Genomic DNA, 24,157 nt, shown 5'->3' with positions numbered 1-24,157 from the left:
GTGCACCATTCTCTCTCTCTCTCTCTCTCAAATAAATAAATAATTTTAATTTTTTTAAATTTTTATTTATTTATTTATTTGAGAGTGACAGACACAGAGAGAAAGACAGATATTAATAATTTTTCTTTTTTTGAGGTAGCGTCTTCCTCCAGCTCTGGCTGACCTGTAACTAACTGTGGAGTTCCAGTCTGGCCTGGAACTCACAGTGACTCTCTTACCTCTGCCTTCTGAATGCTGGGATTAAAGGCGTGAACCACCATGCCCAGCATAATATTAATAAATGCCAATATTGAGCCATTTGAGAAACCTTATGACTATCTCTGAATATCAAGAATCATTTGCTCAGAGTATGCATCAGTAATTTTCATTCATTAAGTTCTCTTTCTGTTTATAGGTATCATTATTAGGATTGGAAATTTTAAGTGCCTTTGTGGACAGATTGTCAACACGATTTAAATCCTATGTAGCAATGGGTAAGTTAATTTAAAAGTAAGTGTACGATTTGAAATAGTCATTTTTTTCCCTTCTAGTGTTGTACGAATTAGTTCTCTGTAAATTAGAAACTGTAGTTTTCTATAACACAGATGGCTGATATGAGCATTTTAGTATACTCAAAATTAAGACAAAACAACTTGATAAATATTGCTCATAGGTATTTACATCACTTTAATTTTTTTTAAAAAACCATTTTGTGTGCATTTAGTATGTTGGTATGATCTTTCCTGTATAATAGGATTATATAGTTGATGCTCACATTTTCTAAACATGAATGACTGTCATGTGCCTTTTGGCCAGCTGTATGAATTAGTTTGATGCTATTCCATAGCAACATACAGAAGTATAACCTTAAATGTTAGTGATCTTTTGTGGATTAAGCTAATGTCCAACAATGTCAAGGTGGTATTACACATTTTCAGATTTCTTTGGCTAACTTTTTGGTGTTTGGTATGCCACCAGTTTCTATAAGTTCTTATTTTCTAGCTGTCTTTTCAGTAGAAATATCCAATGGGTTTCTCTGTTACTCTTCAAAAAATTTTTTAAATGTTATTTTTATTTTATTTATTTTTAAATAATTTTTAATTATTTATTTGAGAGTGACAGAGAGAGAAAGAATCAGGTAGAGAGTGAGAGAGAATGGGCGTGCCAGGGCTTCCAGCCACTGCAAACGAACTCCAGACGCGTACGCCCCTTGTTTATCTGGCTAACGTGGGTCCTGGGGAATCGAGCCTCGAACTTGAGTCCTTAGGCTTCACAGGCAAGCTCTTAACCACTATGCCATCTCTCCAGCCCTATTTTTATATTATATATATGCGGGGGGGGGTTGATAATGGGCACTCCAGGGCCACTACAAAGGAACTTCAGACACATGAGCCACCTTATGTATCTGGCTTACGTGGGTTCTGGGGAATTGAACCAAGGTCCTTAGGCTTCACAGGCAAGTGCCTTAGTTTAGCTTAACTCAACTGCTAAGCCATCTCTCCAGCTCCATTTTTATTTATTTATTTGACAGAGAAAAAGTGAGGAGGAGGTGGTGGGGGAGAGAGAATGGGTGCACCAAGGCCTCTAGCCATTGCTAATGAACTTCAGACGCATGCACCCCTTGTGCATTTGGCTAATGTAGGTCTTGGGGAATTGAACCTGGGTCCTTTGGCTTTGCAGGCAAATGCCTTAACCACTAAGCCATCCCTCCAGCCCACCCCCCTTTTTTTTTTTTGAGGGAGAGTCTCACTAGCCAAGGCTGACCTGGAACTCACCCTGTATCTGTGGTTGGCCTTGATCTCATGGTGATCCTCCTATCTCAGGCTCTTGAGGGCTGGGATTATAGGTGTGAGCCACCATGCCGACTTCCTATTCTTTTTTGAATATTTAGTGTTAGTGTTGTTTTCATTTTGAAAGACCTTCTTGAATTTTGAGCTTGTTACTACCTGAGAGTTGGTGTACTGTAATAGGAAAATTTTATCTTGTTTCCATTTGTTAAATACCTACATTGCACATCCTTACTGGGCCTATGTATTTTACAAATGTAAAAGGTTTGCACCACACTACTTGTCTAATTTGGAGAGTGTATTTCTTTACAAAAGAGTAAGTCTATATATGTACTCTTTAAAGAGGTAAGGGACTGGGACTGGGAGATGGCTCAGGGGGATAGGACTTGTTATGCAAGCACAAAGACTTGAGTGCAGATTCTGAGAAGCCATATCCTGCCTGACATGGTAGCACACATACGTAATTCTTTTATGCCTACAGCAAGATAGGAGGTGGAGACAGGAGAATTTCTGGAAGCTTGTGGGCCAGCTAATCTGTTGTATGCAGGGGTGAAAGGGACCCTGCTTCAGACAAGATGGAGGGTTAAGACCAACACGGGAAGTTGTCCTCTGACCCCCACCTTTGCATTGTGGCATTTGCCTGGCTTGGTTGAGCACACCTGCTCTCACACATGCATGAACACATACAAAACACACACACATTAGCCGGGCGTGGTGGTGCACGCCTTTAATCCCAGCGCTCGGGAGGCAGAGGTAGGAGGATCGCTGTGAGTTCGAGGCCACCCTGAGACTACGTAGTGAATTCCAGGTCAGCTTGGAGTAGAGTGAGACCCTGCCTCGAAAGACAAAACAAAACAAAACAAACAAACAAAAAAAGAGGTAAGGAATTGGATTGAGTCTCCAGGTTAGCTTTCTGTTTTTCTTTCTTTTTTAAACATTTCTTTTCTTTCTTTTTTGGGGGTTGGGTTTTGAGGTAAGGTCTCACTTTAGCTCAGGCTTAATCCTCATACTCCTGCCTCCCCAGTGCTGGGATTAAAGGTGTGTATCACCATGCCTGGCTACAATTTTTTTTTTTTTTTTTTTTGGTGTTTTGAGGTAGGGTTTTCACTGTAGCCCATGCTGACTTGGAAATCATTATGTAGTCTCAGGGTGGCCTTGAACTCACAGTGAACCTCATATTCCTGCCACCCGAGTGCTGGGATTAAAGGCGTGCACCACCATGCCCAGCTGTCCAGAAGTCACTTCTGTCATAACCTTGAGGACAGCATTCCCTTGCTTGTCTGCAGATCTTGACCACCTAAACAAAGCTCTAAATAGAATAGTACTGAATTTGCTTGTGTTTTGAATTATCCTAAGTAGATGGCATTGTACATACTGCATTTTAAGCTGCCCATCAGTTATTTACATTTAGACTCATTAATTAGACAAGTTAAACATTTCTTGTAGCTGGGCATGGTGGCACATACCTTTAATCCCAGCACTTGGGAGGCAGAGGTAGGAGGATCACTGTGGATTAGAGACCACCCTGAGACTACTTAGTGAATTGCAGGTCAGCCTGAGCTAGAGTGAGACCCTACCTCGGAAAACAAACAAAAAACATTTTCTTGTTATGATTCTTCAGGTATGGGAACAATGGCTTCTTGTAGCTTTGAACAGTGTGACTTGGGATAGAGCTTAGTTATCAATATTTTCTCTTCCTTCTCTTCCCAGTTATTGTAGCTTTAATAGACAGGATGGGTGATGCCAAAGACAAGGTTCGAGACGAAGCTCAGGCTCTGGTACTGAAGCTGATGGATGAAGTCGCACCACCTGGGGTAGGTTTGTTTCCCACACGGCTCTTGTAACTGACAGTGACTTACAGTGAAGGTGATGCTACGGCAAACAGCCTCAGGAGGTGTTCGTGTTGAATTTCAAAAAATATTTTTATTTATTTATTTGACAGAGAAAGAGAGAATAGGCACGCCAGGGCCTCCAGCCACTGCAACAAACTCCACATGTGTGTGCCCCTTTCTGCATCTGGCTAACGTGGGTCCTGGGGAATCGAACCTGAGTCCGTTGGCCTTGTAGGCAAACACCTTAACTGCTAAGCCATCCCACCAGTCCTTGTGTTGAAGTTTTAAATAGTGAATTGCTGCTAATATATGTATGTTAGTTTATTTACTTTTGAAGGTATAGTTTCAGTCTAGCCCAGGCTGACCTGGTCTCGAACTCATGGCAGTCCTACCTCTGCCTCACAAATGCTGGGACTAAAGAAATGTGCCACCACACCCGGCTGTTTATTTTTTGTGTGCATATGTGTGTGGGCTGGCCAGGGTCCTTTGCCACTGTAAATGGAATGCCAGATGCCGTACCACTCCTTCCATCCGGCTCTATGCAACTTGCAGGCAACTGAACCATAGCTGGCAGGCTTTGCAAGCAGCTGCTGAGCCATCTCCCTAGCTCCTGCTAATATTTTAAAGGAGTTGTAGTTTAAGGTGTCAATATTTTAAGTTTTTTTTGTTGAGTTTTTTTGAGGTAGGGTCTCACTCTGGCCCAGGCTGACCTGGAATTCACTATGTTATCTCAGGCTGGCCTTGAACTCACGGTGATCCTCCTACCTCTGCCACCCAAGTGCTAGGTGCCACCACACCTGGCCTCTTTCTTTTCTTTTATTTGAGGCACCCCAAGAGACTGTCTTTTTTTTTTTTTTTTTTTTTTTCCCGGTGTTTCAGGATAGGGTTTCAATCTGGTCCAGGCTGACCTGGAATTCACTATGTAGTCTCATGGTGGCCTTAAACTCACAGTGATCCTCCTACCTCTGCCTTCTAAGTGCTGGGATTAAAGGGGTGCACCACCATGCCTGGCTTTTTTTTTTTTTAATGTGCATGTGAGAGAGAACTGGTGCACCACAGCCTCCAGCCACTGCAGTTTAACTGCAGACGCAAGCGCCCCCTTGTGTACATGTGTGACTTCATGTGCTTCTGTCCTATGTGGTACCTGGAGAGTCGAACAAGAGTCCTTAGACTTTTGCAGGTCTTAACTGCTAAGCCATTTCTCCAGCCTTTCTTTTTCTTTTTTTTTTTTTTAAATTAATTTATTTATTAGATATATAGAGAGGGAGGGAGAAGAAGATATATAGAGACAGGTAGATAGAGACAATAGGCACACCAGGGCCTCTAGCCACTGCAAATGAACTCCAGATGCATGCACCTCTTTGTTCATCTGGCTTGAACCTGGGTCCTTTGGCTTTGTAGGCCTTAACCACTAAGCCATCTCTCCAGCCCCCAACTATGTGATATTTTTATTTATTTATTTGAGAGAGAGAAAGAGGCAGAGAGAGAGAATGGGTGCATCAGGGCCTCCAGCCACTGCAAACGAACTCCAGATGTATGTCCCCCCTTGTGCATTTGGCTTACATGGGTCCTGGGGAGTTGAACCTGGGTCCTTTGGCTTTGTAGGCAAGTGCCTTAACCGCTAAGCCATCTCTCCAGCTTCCAACTATGTGATATTTTTAAATCAGTTTAAAATTATGTTAACACATCTTTAATAAGAAGTTCAAAGAGTATTGAATTATAAAAATTATAAAAATAAACTGCTTTTCTGGAATTTTATACATCAGAACAAAATCTTTTTTAAACATTTGAATATTCTTTATTGATTTACATTTTAAGTTGTATTTGTTATTCTGCTATTACAAAGAGTACTGTAGGGGAACATCCTTGTACATTGCTGTAGTCAGATTCGCAGTGCTGGCAGAAATCACCTGACCACGAGCAGCTTGTGGGTCAAAAGGGTTTATTTTGGCTTACAGGTCTGGGAAGCTTCATGATGGCAGAGAAAATGATGTCATGAGCAGAGAGGGTGGACATCACCCCCTGGCCGACATAAGGTCGACAGTAGCAACAGGAGAGCATGCCAAGCACTAGCAAGGGGAAGCTGGCTATAACACCCATAAACCTACCCCCAACAATAGCGGCCTCCAGGAGGCGTTAATTCCCAAGTTTCCTTCAGCTGGGAACCTAGCATTCCAAACACCTAAGTTTATGAGGGACACCTGGATTAAACTGCCACTTTTTTTTTTTTTTTCTCTTCAAGGTAGGGTTTTCTTCTAGCTCAGGCTGGCCTGGAATTCACTATGTAGTCTTAGGCTGGCCTTGAACTCATGGTGATCATCCTATTTCTGCCTTCCCATTGTTGGGAGTAAAGGCGTGCGACACCACGTCCAACTTCATGTATTTTTATATTTGGAAGGCATTCAGAGATTGGTGTTGATGACTCAGGTTATTCAAAATAAGATTCTTATTTATTTATTTATTTACTTATTGTGGCACTAGTGAGATAACTCAGGGCCTTATACGTGCTAGGCAGGTGCCCCAGCCCTAGTTATGATTAAAGCAAATTTTTTTTTTTTTTTTTTTGGTTTTTTGAAGTAGGGTTTTACTCTGGTCTAGGCTGACCTGGAATTGATTATGTAGTCTCAGGGTGGCCTTGAACTCAGGGCGATCCTCCTACCTCTGCCTCCCGAGTGCTGGAATTAAAGGTGTGCACCATCACACCCGGCTCAAAACAAAAATATTTTAAGAGCTGTAGAGATTGCTCAGCGGTTAAGGCTTTTGCCCACAAAGCTAATTCAGGTTCTATCCCCCAGTTCCCACATAAGTCAGATGCACAAGGTGGTGCATGCATTTGGAGTTCATTTGCAGAGGCTGGAGGCCCTGGTGTGCCCATTATCTTGCTCTGTCTGTCTATCTGCCTTTTTCTCTCTGTCTCTCAAGTGAATAAAAGTTAAAATAAATTAAAAATATTTTCAGATTATCTTCTTGATTGTTTGACAGGGAGGGAGAACTACATTAGTACAACTGAATGTGGAGACAGAATAATAGAGAGGGCTGGAGAGAAGGTTTAGTAGTTAAGATACTTGTCTGCGAAGCCTGAGGACCCAAGTTTGATTCCCCAGAGCCCATGTAAGTCAGATACACAAGGGGGCACACGTGTCTGGAGTTTGTTTTCTTGTTCTGGTATGCCCCTTCTTTCTTTCTCTTTCTCTAATAATAGTAATAATAATAGTAATAGAGAGAAAAGGAAGAGAAAGGGAATGAAAATATGAATTATGCATGTTTTTCCAATGTAGTGATAGGATTGCTGATACACTTGGCTATAAGTTGAAGTTCTTATTGTAACAAACCTAAACAGTGATTTTACATTATTGATATAAGCTTATTTTTCCTTTCAGCCTACACACTAGTTGGTTATGAAATAACTTGTCCCACATGTATTTAGATCCAGGATTAAAAAGAGAAAAATCTTAGTTTTAAGATGCTGAAAAACCATTCCCTGTGACACTCTGTTGTCATTGCTATGCGGTTTTGGGTCTGCATGCTTATTAAGGGCTACCACCCAGAGAAGGGGAGCATTGTTGTTGAGGGTTTCTAAAGCATAGAAAAAGTCCTTTGTTGTTGCTAATGCTAAGATTTTTCGGTGCAGGGCTTGGCTTTCTGACTAACATGTAAAGTAAATACATAAATAGAAACAAAAGTGGGTGGGAGCACCTGTAGTGTAAATTTGGTTTAGAAAAACTTACAAATACGGGTAGAACATCCCTGATTAGAAAATCCAAAACTGAGGCTTTCTCATTTCTGAGAATCTTGCTGGACAGGAGCTGAAAGACCCCAATCTGGGCTGGTTCAGTGGTTAAAGGCACTTGCTTGTGCAAAGCAAAGGTTCAATTCCCTAGTGCTCATATGAAGCCAGATGCACAAAGTAGCACGTGTATCTGGAGTTCATTTGCAGTGGAAGAGGCCCTTGGGTGCCTATACTCTATCAAAGAAAATTCAGGGCTGGAGGGATGGCTTAGTGATTAAGGCAATTGTCTGCAAAGTCAAAGGACCCAGATTTAATTCCCTACAACTCACGTAAGCCAGATGCACAAGGGCACATGCATCTAGAGTTTGTTTGCAGTTGCTGAAAGCCCTGGTGCGCCCAGTCTTTCTCTCTTTTTAAAATAAATAAATAAATAAGTAAATAAAAAAAACACAAACTTTTTTTTACAGTTCTTTTATTTTTTAAATTTTTTAAATTTTTATTAACATTTTCCATGATTATAAAAAAAATCCCATGGTAATGCCCCCCACACACACCTTTTAAAACAAAACTTTTTAATAAAAGAAAGAAAATTTAAAATCCTCCAAAATCCAAAACCTTTTCAGCATTGACAGGACACCACAAGTGGAAAATTTCATCCCTGGCCCCATGTGTCATGCCGTAATGTGAATTTAGGTGTACTAAAAACATCGTGGGGCTGGAGAGATGGCTTAGTGGGTTAAGGTGCTTGCTTGCAAAGCCAAAGGACCCAGGTTTGATTCCCCAGGATCCCCATAAGCCAGATGCACAAGAGGGCACATGTGTGTGGAGTTCGTTTGCAGCTGCCAAAGGCCTTGGTGCTCCCATTCTTTATCTGCCGTGTTCTCTCTCTCTCAAATAAAATAAGTGAAATAATATATAGTGTATGAGCTGGAGGATGGTGTAGTGGTTGAGAGTTCTTCTCATGTAAGCATGAGGGTCTGAGAAGGCCTGATTTACTTTGAACTCAATTCTCCAGTACCCACATAATCAGGCGGGCCTGACCACAGACATCTTAAGCTCAGTACTGTGGGGAATAGATCCTGGAGAATCACTGGGGCTCACAGAAAGTTGGAAAGCTCCAGAACCAGTGAAAGACTTTGTCTCAAGGGAAAAAGGCAGATAAGCATTTGAGGAGAACAGTGTTCTCCTTCAGCCTTTACATATTGACACATACTCATTCATACACCACACGTGCACATGATACCATACATACTACCTACACACACACAGACACACAAATACTGTATAAAACAATTAACCTTCAAGTTACGTGTATTGAGGGAATATAAGACATAAATGAATTTTGAGTTTAGATTTGGGTTACATTAACAAAATATCTCATGGTATGTATAAGTAAAATTTGAGAAGAAGAAAATTCACAGTCTAAGACAGTTAGTTACTAGAAGTTTGGATGAGGAATCCTCAGTCTATAGTGGAGAAGTATACCGTCTGGTGAAAACAGTCATTCACCAGTAAAGTCAGTTATTAAGTTAGGAAACTGTGAAAATATTATATATAATTTGACTTTCCCCCTCTTCCTCTTTTCTTTCAAATAGTACCTTTGGGAACAGTTGGCTTCTGGTTTTAAGCACAAGAATTTTCGATCTCGAGAAGGTGTGTGTCTGTGTCTGATTGAAACCTTAAACACGTAAGTTTTATGGTGACTGAAAACAGCCTTTTTTATTTTCTTCTGTGGTGCGTATGTGTGGGGGTATGTGTGTGAGTGAACATACTGATGTGTGTAGGCCAGGGGTGGGTGTTAACATTGGTGTATATTCTTACTTGCTATCCTCTTTATTTGTACTGGGCCAGGTCTCTTATTTGAGCCTAGAGCTCACCCATTCAGCTAGCTCTGCCTCCCATGTGCTGAAGTTACAGGTGTCACCACGCCTGCCTGGCATTTCTGTAGGTGTTGGGGATTCAAGTGCTGGTTCTCACATGTGCATGGCAAGTGCTTTATTACCCAGCCATGCCTCTAACCCCTCCCCAAAAAGAGCCTTTTTAAAGTTATTTCTCAATATTTTTACAAGGTGAATGAAAGCTATGGAAATAAATTTTAAGTATTTATTAATTGATTTTCCAAAGTATTGATCATCTTTTTAGGTATGAATTTTTTGTGTGAACCTATCGTGTTGTTAGTCTTTTTTTTTTCTTTTGAGGTAGCTTTCACTCTAGCTCAGGCTGACCTGGAATTCACTGTGGAGTCTCAGGGTGGCCTCGAACTCACAGTGATCCTCCTACCTCTGCCTCCCAAGTGCTGGAATTAAAGGTGTATGCCACCATGCCTAGCTCTTAGTTTTTTATTTTTAAAGATTTATTTTTATTTATTTATTAGGGAAAGAGTGTGTATGTGTGAATGGGCATGCGAGGGCCTGTAGCCACTGCAGACGAACACCAGATGCATGCTCCCCCTTGTGCATCTGGCTTACGAGGACCTGGAGAATTGAACCTGTGTCCTTAGGCTTCCCAGGCATGCACCTTAACCACTAAGCCGTCTCTCCAGCCCCATGTTGTTAGTTTTTAACCTATCAGTTAACGATAGGAAGTTTTTTCTTTTCTTTACTGTTAATAGCCACCCAGAAAAGATAGCTCTAGAACTGACATACTAACTAGCAGCTTAGAACCTGTTCCTGCTTAGACCTACTTTGAAACTTACTTCCTTTCTTTATTTCTTTTCAAAGTCGAGCCTCACTCTACCTCAAGCTGACCTGGAATTCACTATGTAGTCTCGTGGTGACCTCGAATTGATGGCAATCCTCCTGTCTCTGCCTCCCGAGTGCTGGTATTAAAGGCCTGCACCACCACGCCCGGTCACTTGGGAACTCCTTCATTGGTGGTGTTTCACATGTAGACATTTCCCCGTGTTCCCCCTTGGCCAGTTGGCCCTAGGCTTCCTGGGGCACTGAGGGTGGCTACTAAAGTCAGATGTTGACCAGTACTCTGCCAGGGTACTAGACAGCACATCGGGAAGCTGTGCAGATGCCACAGGGCTGCGACAGGCTGCATATATGTAAGCAGGGCTTTTGTTCTTGTTCAGACCCGGTTTCCAGGTCTGTGCAGTATGAGAGGCCATAAGTACCTTCATCTCTTCACTTCCTCCTTTTCATATGCCTTCTTTTCTTTCCTTTTCTTTTTTCTTTTCTTTCTTTCACTGCTCTGCAGTCCTTTCTGCCACTGTTTGCACAATTTTTGTAGGTTTGACTCCTCTCCTTTGCTTTCAGCCTGAGACTTCAGAATATTAGTAAGCAGCGTACAGACCGTTTCTTTTCCAGAGTTTAAAACATAATCACTACTTCAAGAGTAGATAGTTTCAATTTACTCACTCCCCTCCCCTGCCCTCTCCATCCTCCTAACTCTGCTTCCTGAGTGCTGGGATTAAAGGCATATGTCACCCATCCGGCTTGATTTTCTTAAGTCATAGATAGGCTTTGAGATTTAAGAGTGTTGTTGGTTAAGTGTTTTTTGCTGGTTGGTCATGCATCGAAAGATTTCATTGTTAGTCGTGTTAGTTGTGGTTATTCAACCTAGCACATTTCACATTGTTTAGAGTTATGTTTGCTTGTAGTTTATGTCTATCATGTTTTAATTACATGTGCCCATCCTCTCTACTGTGTCATATGATAAGAAAGAAAATGTTAAGATTTTTTTTTTATGAATTAATTGAAACCAAATTCTCTCTTTTCTCTCCCAAATTATATTTAGCTTTGGGACTCAACAACTAGCCCTCAGCAAGTTGGTGCCATGTTTGTGTGCCCTTCTTGGAGACTCCAATAGTCAGGTAAAACGTTCCTTATGGTCAAGCACTGACTTTTTTGGGGGGTGGGTTGTTGTTTTTAGTTACTCTGTCTTTTCTGTACCCTACTTCACTTGAAATAAAAATTGAGAAGGTGGGAGAAGTGTGGTATTGGCAAAATCAACAATTTTGTCTTTTTTTGTTGAGACTAGATCTCTGTTCTGGCCTGAACCTGAGCTCAAGTGATCCTCCTGTCCTAACCTGCCAAGTAGCTGGGACTGCAGATGCATACTACCATGCCTGGCTTAATTTTTTTTTTTTAATTAAACACACCATAGTTTTTTAAAACAAACTATTATAGTCACATTAGTTGTTTATGTCACCCTTAAGTTTGTCAGATGTTTGGCCAGTATGAGGACAGATGGTTCTTAAAGGGGAGAGTTCTTGAATTTGATATCTTGAGTAACAAAGACTCTGGTTTCCTTTTGTCATCCACCTATATGTGGATTTTGAGGCTAGACTGTCCGCTTCCTTTATTTATTTATTTTATTTTATTTTTTTTGTTTTTCAAGGTAGGGTCTCACTCTAGCCCAGGCTGACCTGGAATTCACTATGGAGTCTAAGGGTGGCCTCAAACTCATGGTGATCCTCCTACCTCTGCCTCCCAAGTGCTGGGATTAAAGGCATGCGCCACCACGCCCAGCTAGCTTCCTTTATTTTTGAGCAGTGTTGCATTAACTTTAAAAAAATATATTTGCAAGCAGAGAATGATAGAGGGGACAAGGAGGGGGGGCTGGAGAGTGGGTGTGCCTGGGCCTCTAGTCACTGCAGACTAACTCTAGATGCGTGTGGCAGTTTGTGCCTCTGGCTTTATGTGAGTACTGGGGAATTGAACCCTGGTCATTAGGCTTTGTAGGCAAGTACCTTAACCACTGAACCATCTCTCCAGCCTGCATGAAAACTTTTTGTAGGAGTCGTAACTATTTAGTAGGGAGGATCTGTCAGTGGCCTCTCCCTTGTTGAGATATCTATACAACAGACATAATATAAGCACATGTTCTGGATCTCATCCTTTCTGGTGAAGTTGGATTTTTTTTTGTTTGTTTTCTCAAGGTAGGGTTTTGCTGTAGCCCAGACTGACTTGGAACTCACTCTCTAGTACCAGGCTAGCCTCAAACTCACAGCAGCTCTCTACCTGTGCCTCCTGAATGCTGGGATTAAAGGTGTGGGCCACCATACTCAGCTGTAGTTGGATTTCTTGAGTTGTAATACTTTGGGCATACCTGGGGCATTTGTAGTGACCCCAAGTAAGGTTTTCCTTCTGTAACTACCCCTCAGCAGATTTATAGAGTTTTAACTGTCTGCTACATTTAGTTTTTCATTTTTTTCTTTTTGATAAGGGTTGTTCTCATGTTGGCCAGGTTAGCCTCAGCCTCCTAAGAAACCACTGTAGCCATTTTAAGTGCGCCTTTCAGTGCTGCTGAATACATTCATAGTGCTTTGTGCCATTACCATCATTTGGCTACAAACTTGTTCACTTTCCCAAACACACTCTTCCCGTTAGACCTCAGCCGCCATTCTCCGCTCCCCCAGCTGCTGCCACCCACCACTCTGCTACCACGGTGATCGACCAGGCTCCTCACAGTAGTGAGTCAGCCAATGTGTCTTTTGAATGTGATGTGTCCATCATCATTAAAAAGGCTAGATAAGCCAGGCGTGGTGGTGCACACCTTTAATCCCAGCACTCGGGAGGCAGAGCAGAGGTAGGAGGATTGCCATATGTTCCAGGCCACCCTGAGATGACATAGTGAATGCCAAGTCAGCCTGGGCTAGAGAGTGAATGTCTACCTTGAAAAACAAAACAGCAACAACAAAAAGCTGAATAACATTCCAGTAATTCACACATATATTGTATTTGGCTCATTCATTTATGGGTGCATGGGTGTTCGGGTTGTTTATATCTTTTGGTTATTATCTGTAATTCTCTTAGGAATATTAGTGTAAAAATACAGATTTGCATTCTTTGTTTTTTTTTTTTTTTGAGGCAAGCCCAGCAGACTAATGTGTTTGTATGTGTGTGTATGTGAGTGAGAGAGAGAAAGAGAGAGAGAGAGAGAGAGAGAGAGAGAGAGAGAGAGAGAGAGAGAGAGAGAAGATTGGCATGTCAGGGCCTCCAGCCACTGAATCAAACTCCAGATGTGTGTGTCACCTTGTGCACATGTGTGACCTTGTGCATGGGTCACCTTATGCATCTGGTTTACATGGGATCTGGGGAATGGAACATGGGTCCTTAGAATTCGCAGGCAAACACCTTAACTGTTAAGCCATCTCTCCAGCCTCACTTTTTGTTGTTCTTGTTTTTTTTTTAATTTTTATTAACATTTTCCATGATTATAAAATATATCCCATGGTAATTCCCTCCCTCCCCACCCCCACACTTTCCCCTTTGAAATTCCATTCTCCATCATATTACCTCCCCATTACAGTCATTGTAATTACATATATACAATATCAATGTTCTTGTTTTTTTGAGGTAGGTTCTAGTCCAGGCTGACCTGGTATTCACAGTGTAGTCTAAGGGTGGCCTCGAACTCAGTGGTGATCCTCCCACCTCTGCCTCCAGAGTGCTGGAGGGTGTGTGCCACCATGCTTGGCTTTCACATTTTTTAAAAATATATTTTTATTTATTTATTTATTTACTTGTGAGAGAGACAGAGAGAGAGAGGGAGGAGTTGGGGGAGAATGGGCAGGCCAGGGCCTCCAACCACTGCAAATGAACTCCAGATACATGCGCCCCCTTGTGCATCTGGTTTACATGGGTCCAAGGTCCTTTGGCTTTGCAGGCAAACGCCTTAACTGCTAAGCCATCTCTCCAGCCCCCACATTTCTTTCTTTCTTTTTCTTTCTTCCTTTTTTTTTTTTGAGGTAGGGTCTCATTATGTAGCTCATGCTGACCTGGAATTCACTATGGAGTCTCAGGGTGGCCTCAAACTCTCTGTGATCCTCCTTCCTTTGCCTCCCAAGTACTGGGATTAAAGGCGTTGGCCACCATGCCTGATGCCCACATTTCTTTTTTAAAAATATTTTTATTTATTTATTTATTTGCAAGCAGAAAGAATGAGAATGGGAATAGGCATGCTGAGGCCTCCCGCTGCTGCAAACAAACTCCAGATGCATGTGCCCCTTTGTGCATTTGGCTTTTATGTCGATAGTGAGATTTATTATTATTATTATTTAGAGAGAGAGAGAGAGAAAATTCGCACCCCAGGGTTCATGGGGAATCAAACCAAGATCCTGTCTTTGCAGGCAAACAATTTAACTGCTAAGCTATCTCTCTAGCTCTAGTTTTATTTTATTTTATTTTATTTTTTTTGGGGGGGGGGAGAATGAGAGAAAACTAGGCTTTTGCCACCTCGTTGGCCTGTGCCATCTTGCACTCTTTTGTGCATCTGGCGTATGTGGCATCTGGAAAGTTGAACATGGGTCCTTAAGCTTCACAGGCGAGTGCCTTAAGTGGTAAACCATCTTGCCAGCCCTTATTTTTTAAGTTAATAATTTAATTTTAATTTTTAAAAAGTTTTTCAATGTAGGGTCTTACTCTAGTCCAGGCTTACTTGGAATTCACTATGGAGTCTCAGGGTTACTTCAAACTCACAGCCATCCTCTTACCTCTCTGCCTCCTGAGTGCTGAGATTAAAGGCATGCACAATCATACCTGGCTTATTTTTATATTTTTATGAGAGAGAGTGAGAGAAAATTGGCATGCCAGGGCCTCTAGCCACTGTCATTGATTGAATCTAGATGCATGCCACTATCTTGTGGGCATGTGCGACCTTGTGTGCTTGTATCGCCTTGTGTGTCTGGCTTATGTGGGATCCTGAGAGTCGAATGTGGGTCCTTAGGCTTCACAGGCAAGGTCTTAACCCCTAAGCCAACTCTCCATCCCCTTATTTGCTTTTTACTTTTATTCACTTATTTGAGAGAGGGGGAGGGAGGGAAGGAGAGAGGGAGAGAAAATGGATGCTTCAGGTCTTCCAGCCACTGCAAACAAACTACAGACACATGTGCTACCTTGTGCATCTGACATATGTTGGTACTAGGGAATCGAACCTGAGTCCTTTGGCTTTGCAGGCAAGTGCCTTAACCTCTAAGCCATCTCTCCAGCCCCCTTATTTTGTTTTTTAAATATTTTATTCTTACTTATTTGAGAGAGAAAAGAAGCAGATAGAAAAAGGGCGTGCTAGGCCAGAGCCTCTAGCCCCTGCAAACAAACTCCGTATGCATGTGCCACCTTGTGCATATTGCTTCATGTGGGTACTAGAGAATTGAACCTGGGTCCTTGAGCTTTAGCCTTAACCGTTAAGCCATCTCTCTAGCCCTGTTTTGTTTTATTTAAAAAAATTTTTTTTTTGGTTCATTTTTTATTTATTTGAGAGCAACAGACATAGCGAGAAAGGTAGATGTAGAGAGAGAATGGGCGCGCCAGGGCCTCCAGCCACTGCAAACGAACTCCAGACGTGTGCGTCCCCTTGTGCATCTGTCTAACGTGGGTCCTGGGGAATTGAGCCTCGAACTGGTTTCCTTAGGCTTCATAGGCAAATGCTTAACCGCTAAGCCATCTCTGCAGCCCATCTATTTTATTTTTTAAAAACAAATTTTTACTTATTTCCAAGAGAAAGAAGCAGACTGAGAGAGAATGAGTACAGGTGTGCAAGGGCCTCCAGCCACTGCGAATGAACTCCAGACACACGCGCCACTTTGTGTACCTGGCTTTACGTTGGTACTGGACAGTTGAGCTAGGATCAGCAGGCTTTGTAAGCAAGTGGTTTTAACTATGCTAAGCCATCTTTTCAACCCCTATAAACGTTTATTCATAAATTTCTTACTTTTTGTTTTTTTGAGGTAGGGTCTTACTATAGCCCAGGCTGACTTAGAATTCATTATGTAGTATTAGGGTGGCCTTGAACTCACAGCCGTCCTTCTACGTCTGCCTCACAAGTGCTGGGATTAAAGGGGTGTGCCACCATGCCCAACTTAAAATATTTAAAAAATTTATTATTTTTGTGGGGGGAGAGAAGGAGGGAGAGATAGAGAGATATTAAGAAAGAACATGAGTCTTTAATCCAAGCTCCGGGGAGGCTGACATAGGAGGATCGCTATGAGTTTGAGGCCACCCTGAGACTACATAGTGAATTCCAGGTCAGCCTGGGCTAAAGACTTTACATTCAAAAACCAAAAAAGAAAAAGAAAGAAAGAACGCGAGAGAGCAAGGGCCTCTTGTTGCTGTAGATGAAATTCAAACACATATGTCACTTTGTGAGTTTGGCTTTAGGTGGGTATCAGGAATTGAATCCAGGCCAGCAGGCTTTATAGATAAGGACATTTAATCCTTGAGTCATCTCCCCATCCTGAATTTTTAGTCTTTTTTTTTTTTTTTTTTGTGGAACTGAGGTTTGAATCTCAATCCTTATGCTATACTCCTGAGCTTCCTCCTACCCAATTTTTTTTTTTTTTTTTTTTGAGGTAGAGTCTTCCTTTATCCCAGGTTGACCTCAAACATATGGCAATCCTCCTACCTCCCAAGTGCTGGGATTAAAGGTGTGCACTGCCATGCCTGGCTGCTACCCATTTTTAACAAGATTTTTCAGGGGTTTCTTGAGACCCTCTTGGTTTTCTATTCATGACACATCATATTTTATATATGTATATTTTTATTAACAAAGTCCATGATTGTAAACAATATCCCATGGTAATTCCCTCCCACCTCCCACTTTATACTTTGAAACTCCACTCTCCATCATATGCCCTTCCCCTCTCAGTCAGTCTCTCTTATTTTGATGTCATCATATTTTCTTCCTATTGTGATGGCTTTGAATAGGTAGGGCAGGTCATATTTTCTTTAGGGGTTTTAGAATCATTTAAACCAACTTGCAGCTTCCTGATGGTCTACTGGTACAAAGTTACCTTGAAGTGAAGTGTGTTTCCCATATGTTTGTTTTAAAATCTGGGTTCTTTGACAGGTGAGAAACGCTGCAGTGTCAGCTATAGTGGAAATTTATAGACATGTGGGAGAAAAACTGAGGATTGATCTTTGTAAGAGAGATATTCCCCCTGCCAGGTAAGTCTTGCTCAATTTATATTTTTTCCTGCAAGTTTTTATCTGTTTACCTTAGAGTCAAAATTTTATAATCTTTTCAAATTCAAAATAACACAAGGAAGGATATGTGCATATGTGATTAATTAATTTTTTAAGGCACGTTCTTAACTAGTTGCTTGACCAGGCTGGTACTCACTGTGTAGCCCAGGTTGCCTTTGGGTTCATTGGCAGTTCTCTCAAGTGCTAGGGTCATAGAGTGCAATACCAAACTTCGCTCTGTGTACTGTTTAAAAAGTCTTAGTGGGCTAAAGAGATGACACAGCTGTAAAGGCAGTTGCCTGCAAAGCCTAACAACCTGAGTTTGGTTCCCCAGTACCCATGTAAAGCCAGATGCACAAACTAGCGGGATGCACCTGCAGTTTGTTTACAGTAGCCGGAGGCCCTGGTGTGCCCATTCTCTCTGTCTGTCTCTTTTCTCTCTCATTGTCTCTGTCTGCAAATAAATAAAAATATCAAAAAGTCTTAATATCTTACTAATTTTTTGGTCACTGTCTTACTATATATACTTTTATTAAAAGTATAATTAAATATCATCTTTAAGTAACTGTCTTTTGATAGGCTGTCAGGCTTTGTATGCAAACCCCTTAACTGCTGAACCATATTTCTTAAAACATATTTTATTTTTATTTATTTGACAGAGAAAGAGATAGGGAATGAATGGGCACTCCAGGGCCTCCAGCCACTGCAGATGAACTCCAGATGCATGTGCCCCCTTATGCATCTGGCTTACGTGGATCCTGGGTAATTTAACCTATGTCCTTTGGTTTTTGCAGGCAAATGCCTTAACTGCTAAGCCACCCCCCCTTTTTTTTTTTTTTGAGTTAGGGTTTCATTCTAGCTCAGGTGTCTCAGGGTGGCCTTGAACTTACGGTGATCCTCCTGCCTCTGCTGTCCAAGTGCTGGGAATAAAGGCATGTGCCTGGCTTTCCAGCCTGGAATTTAAAAATTTTTTGTTGTTTATTTTTATTTACTTATTAGGTAACGACATACAGAGAGAGAGAGGGAGGGAGGGAGGGGGGAGAGTGGGGGAGAGGGAGAATGGGTACACCAGGACCTCCAGCCACTTCAAATGAACTCCAGATGCGTGCAGGCGCCCCCTTGTGCACATGTGTGACTTTGCGTGCTTGTGTCACCTTGTGCATCTGGTTTACATGGCAACCGGAGGATCAAACCTGGGTCCTTAGGCTTCGCAGGCAAGTGTCTTAACCACTAAGCCATCTCTCCAGAGCTCTGCGGATTTTGTGTCCACCCTGCATTTCTTGGAACCAGTCCTATAGAGGTGCAGGTGCGCAGGGAGGTAGTTGGCTTTCATGTGTCCTGCGACTGAGCAGAGACCCTGTCAGCCTGTGCCATTCACCTCTATTTTTGTACATGTGCATTGATTTTTGTCATGCTTTGTTAAAAAATATTTTTATTTATTTCAGAGAGAGAAACAGACAGAGAGAGATGGGTAGGGGGCGAGAGACATAATAGGCACATGAACTGCAGAAGCATGTGCTACCATGTGCACATGGCTTATGTGGGTACTGGGGAATTGAACCTGGGTCCTTAGACCTCCTAGGCAAATACCTTAACCACTAATCCATTTCTCTAGCCCCTTGTCATGCCTTTTTTGCAGGTGCTGATAAAATCATTTTAAGTGCCTTTATAATGTATATGGAATCCGTAGTGAAATTTTATTTCTGATATTACAATTTGTTTCTTTTTTCTTAGTCTTACTAGAAGCTTATCAGTTTTATTGATCTCTTCACATAAATAGATTTTAATTTTATTGATTTTCTTAATTTTAATTTCATAGATTTCCACTCTAACTTTTTAACTTGTTTTCTGCTGCTTGTTTTGAATTTATTGTTTTCTACTGTTGTCTATATATTAACTTGAATATTCAGTACAATTACATGTTTTGGTTTTTTTTTCGATTTTGTTTTTTCAAGGTAGGGTCTCACTCTAGCCTGGGCTGACCTGGAATTCACTATGTAGTCTCAGGGTGGCCTCAAACTCACAGTGATCCTCCTATCTCTGCCTCCCGAGTGCTGGGATTAAAGGTATGCACCACTACGCCTGGCTTTTTTACATTTTTTTAAAAAATTATTTGAGAGAGAGAGAAGGAGAATGGGCACATCAGTGCCTGCAGCCACTGGAAACAAACTCTAGATGCACGTGCCACCTTGTATATCTGGCTTTATGTGGGTGCTAGGGAATTGAACCAGGTCCTTTGGCTTTGTAGGCAAATGCCTTAACTGCTAAGCCATCTCTCTAGCCTGCATGCCATTATTTTTATGTTTGCCTTAACTTTCCTTAAGATTTTTATGTGCTTTTATTTATTTATTTATTTTTTGAGGTAGGGTTGCACTCTGGCCCAGGCTGACCTAGAATGGACTTACATAGTTTCAGGGTGGCCTCGAACTCATGGCAATCCTCCTACCTCTGCCTCCCAAGTGCTAGAATTAAATGTATGTGCCACCATCCGGCCATATATATATATACACACACACACACATACACACACACACACATGCGCACACACACACATGCGCACACACACACAAACTTTTTTGTTTTCGAGGTAGGGTCTCGCTCTAACCCAGGCTGACCTGGAATTCACTATGTAGTCTCAGGGTGGGCTCAAACTCACAGTGATCCTCCTACCTCTGCTTCCCAAGTGAAAGGTATGTGCTTGGCTTTTTAATTTTTTTAAAGTTTTTTTTAATTTTAAAATTTATTTGCGAGAGAGAAAGAGACAGAATGGGCATGCCAGGGCCACCATCTACTGCAAATGAACTGCAGATATATGTGCTTTCTTGTGCATCTGGCTTACTTGGGTCCTGGGGAATCAAACCAGGGTCCTTGGGCTTTGCAGGCAAGTGTCTTAACCTCTAAAGCCATCTCCATAGTCCTGCATGTGCTTTTATTGTTTTAGAAGTTTTATTTATTTATTTGACAGAGAAAGAGGGGGAGAGAGAGAGAGAAAGAATGGGCATGCCAGTGCCTCCAGCCACTGCAAACGAACTCCAGACATGTGTGCCCCCTTGTGCATCTGGCTAACATGGGTCCTGGGGAATTGCACCAGGGTCTTTTGGCTTTGCATGCAAGTGTGTTAACTGCTAAGCCATTCCTCCAGCCCCCTTCTTGTGCTTTTAAAAGAAGTCTTGGTTTGGAGAGATGGTTCAGTGGTTAGAATACTTGTTTGCAAAGCCTAATGGCCTGGGTTTGATTTACCAGCCATATGTACAATATGGTGCACGCATCTGGAGTTTGTTTCCAGTATTGAGAGGCCCTGGTGTATCCTTATTAATTCACTCTCTCTGAAATAAAAATTATTTAAAAATTAAAGATGTCTTGGTGCCTGAGTGCATTTATTACGTGGTTGAATTCAAAATTTTCTGCTAGATTTGGAGAAGTAATGAAAAAAATTTTTTTTGTTCATTTTTATTTATTTCTATGAGAGCGAGTGGCAGGCAGAAAGAGGCAGAAAGAGAGAGCGAATGGGCACGCCAGGGCCTCCAGCCACTGCAAAGAAACTCCAGATGCATGCACCACCTTGTGCATCTGGATCCTGGGGAATAGAGCCTTGAATTGTGGTCCTTAAGCTTCACAGGCAAGCACTTAACCGCTAAGCCATCTCTTCAGTCTGAGAAATAAGTTTTTAAAAATTTATTTGACAGAGGAAGAGGGAGAGGGGAGAGAGAGGAGGATGGGCGCACCAGGGCCTGCAGCCACTGCAAACGAACTCCAGATATGTGCGCCCCTTGTGCATGTGGCGAACGTGGGTCCTGGGGAATCAACCCTGGGTCCTTTGGCTTTGCAGGCAAGTGCCTTAATCGCCAAGCCATCCCTCCAGCCCTAGAGAAATAATTTTATGATGAAATTGCTTTCTTTGAATGTTGACCTCTGTATGTATGTTGGAGTGTGTGTGAGAGAGAGTGAGAATGTGGAGGCCAGAGGACAATCATGGGTGTGATCTTTGGGAAATCCATCCACCTCCATTAGGGTCTCTCATTGTCCTGGAGCTCACCAATTAGGCCCGCAGACTGGCTGTCCAGAAGCCCTGGGGATCCTTCTGTTTCCATCTTCTGAGTGCTGGGATTACAGTATTGCACTGCCATACTGGGCATTTAAAATAAATATATATTTTATTTGAGAGAAAGAGGGAGGCAGGGAGGCAGGGAGAGAGAGAGAGAGAGAGAGGAAAGGGGGGGAGGGAGAGAGAGGGAGTGAGGGAGAGAGTGGGGTGGGAGAGAAAGAACAGAAATGAACATGAATGGGCATGCCAGGGCCTCCAGCCACTGCAAATGAACTCCAAATACATGTGCCCCCTTGTGCATCTGGTTTATGTGAGTCCCGGAGAGTCGAAACGGGATACTTTGGCTTTGCAGGTAAATGCCTTAACCACTAAGCCATCTCTCCAGCCTAAGCTTTATCTTTTTTTTTTTTTTTTTCCCCAAGGTAGGTTTTCTTTCTAGCCCATGCTGACCTGGAATTCACTATGTAGTCTCAGGCTGGCCTTGGGCTCGAGGCAACCCTCCACCTCTGCCTCCGGTGTGCTGGGATTAAAGGCGTGCGCCACCACTCCCAGCAACACACTGGGCATTTTTATGTAGGTTCTAAGGATCTTATTCAGGGCCTTATGCTTACTTTACCAACTGAGCCATTGCCCCAGCCCAAGAGTTGCTTTTTAATCTGTATGCGTACTTGTGTGTAAAATCTAGACTATATTTGGGTTTTTTTCTCTACTGGAGAGATGGATTTATATCTTCTTACAGTATGGGATGAATTGTAGAAGAGTTATATAGAACTAAATGAATCTTTAGAATTATTTCTTTTTAAGGGAGAAGGTAAAGGACATGATCTCTATTTTTCTCTATGTAAAAACAACTTATTTTTTATTCCCAGATTAGAGATGATATTTGCCAAATTTGATGAAGTACACAATTCGGGCGGTATGATTTTGAGTGTCTGCAAAGGTAAGCGTAATTATGTTATTCCTGCTCTCAAAAATTTCTAAGATTATTTAGCAGAGTTGTAGGCATTTTCAAAGTAAGTATTACATCACCGATTGAAAAGAATTGGCTTTGTAGCTTGAAAGTGTAGCTGGGTGTGTGTGCAGAGCCTCACATCCTCATCATTGCCTGCTGTGTGTGTGCAGTGCGTGAAGTTCTGTTCACGGGACTGTGGGCTGTCCTGTTTGGCCTTACTTCTTATTTCTTCTGGGCTGAAGGCTTGGAGCTCCTGTCCTCCTTGTTCCATGATTGGCATGTGTTTCTGTACAGCATGGTTGCTTTACTTAGTGGTTTTTAGAAGTGGTGGTGTTGATGGGCTCTTGTCAGAGATGCCCGTGGGGAGATTCTCAGTGATGACATGGATGAGGAAACAAAGACATAGATGGAGAATTCTCTAGAACCATCATTTTTAGCTTCTTAGTAGAATTGGGCCAGGTTGGAATTGAGGGAGGTTCGGAGTTAGCATCTGTATCTGCAGCCAAGCTGACATTGACCTGATTTTGTGATCCCACTCCTTTTTCCTAGCATTGATAAACCTTGTTCAGTTGTGTTGGGCAGCATTTAGATAGACTTGTCTTTAAATATTTATGAGTCATATGTATGAAGAATACATTCTATAACACAGGTGGTTTTCCCCTGTCAGAAAGTAACCTCATATTAGAATGCAGTTAGCTTGATAATATGATAGTGTAAAAGTAATTTGATGCATGAGCTCATAGCCAAGCAGTGGGAGAATTAGTTCAAAATGTGATTTAAGCTCTGTGTTAAAGCTAGACCGGGCTTTGTTGCTTTGCAGGATGTCAGATGTGAGGGTTTGGTATTCCAAAGATTGTATCCACTCTAATCCTAGCTCCAAAGTGTAAATTGACTTCAGTACTTTCCAGCTTTCACCCAGCCACGTCTCCTCTCGGAATAGAAGGTGTTGGAGTACTGTTCTCTCATTTGACTGGTAGCACCTATGTTTGTGCCTATGGAAACCAAAACAGAAAAGGGAGAGCTGTTAAAAACGTGCATGAGCCAGGTGTAGTGGTGCACACCTTTAATCCCAGCACTCTGGCAGAGGTAGGAGGATTGCTGTGAGTTTGGGGCCACCCTGAGATTACATAGTGAATTCCAGGCCAGCCAGGGCCAGAGTGAGACCCTACCTCAAAAAACCAAAAAAAAAAAAAAAGGGGGGGGGAACTGGAGGGATGACTTAGACATTAGTGTGTTTGCCTGCAGAGCCAAAGGACCCAGGTTCGATTCCCCAGGACCCACATTAGCCAGATGCACAAGAGGGTGCACCCATCTGAAGTTCATTTGCAGTGGGTAGAGGCCCTGGTGTGCCCATTCTCCCTCTCTACCCCTATTTCTCTGTCAAATAAATAAATAAAAATAAAATATTTTTTTTAAAAAAAAGTAAAAAGAAGTATTTGTGAAACTGAGAATTTTGAGCTTTGATAATGGCATATTCCACAGTACCTGGTTATAACTCAGAGGTAGGATGTATGGTTCATACTATAAAATTAAAGAATTTTTTGTTTATAGTTTATTTTGGAAGTGGTTATTTTTATATTATTTTTATTATATGTATGTATATATTTGTTGTTGTTTTGTTTTGTTTTTCGAGGTAGGGTATCACTCTAGTCCAGGCTGACCTGGAATTCACTATGTAGTCTCAAGGTGGCCTCCACCTCACAGTGATCCTCCTACCTCTGTCTCCCGAGTGCTGGGATGAAAGGCATGCACCACCATGCCTTGCTTGTTATTCTTATATTTAACAGAGTCATTTCTACTGTCTTCAGAATGGGAGCATTTTTAATGTTCCCTGTTCCATTTCTTGTTCTCTTGTTTATCTCTCTAAATACAGAGATTTGAGGTTAATAACTGGCACTTATTTTTCTTAAAGTTTCAAAGATTG

General features: G+C 42.0%; 1 protein-coding gene across 32 annotated transcripts in view; it reads left to right on the top strand.

The window, feature by feature from the left end:
* The window catches only part of Clasp2 (cytoplasmic linker associated protein 2), a 208,582-nt gene that overhangs the window by 7,593 nt on the left and 176,832 nt on the right, over nucleotides 1-24,157 (top strand). For all 32 annotated transcript variants that reach the window (XM_045136851.1, XM_045136845.1, XM_045136850.1 and 29 more), the window contains exons 2-7: nucleotides 395-473; nucleotides 3,477-3,580; nucleotides 8,924-9,015; nucleotides 11,070-11,145; nucleotides 17,121-17,218; nucleotides 22,151-22,221. In XM_045136851.1, coding sequence (XP_044992786.1) covers nucleotides 395-473; nucleotides 3,477-3,580; nucleotides 8,924-9,015; nucleotides 11,070-11,145; nucleotides 17,121-17,218; nucleotides 22,151-22,221 — 520 coding nt within the window. The remainder of the gene's footprint in view (nucleotides 1-394; nucleotides 474-3,476; nucleotides 3,581-8,923; nucleotides 9,016-11,069; nucleotides 11,146-17,120; nucleotides 17,219-22,150; nucleotides 22,222-24,157) is intronic.

This window comes from Jaculus jaculus, chromosome 17, assembly GCF_020740685.1.
Source record: "Jaculus jaculus isolate mJacJac1 chromosome 17, mJacJac1.mat.Y.cur, whole genome shotgun sequence".
NCBI lineage: Eukaryota > Metazoa > Chordata > Mammalia > Rodentia > Dipodidae > Jaculus > Jaculus jaculus.
Note: the sequence above shows the minus strand (reverse complement) of the source record. Positions and strands in the feature narration are given on the sequence as shown.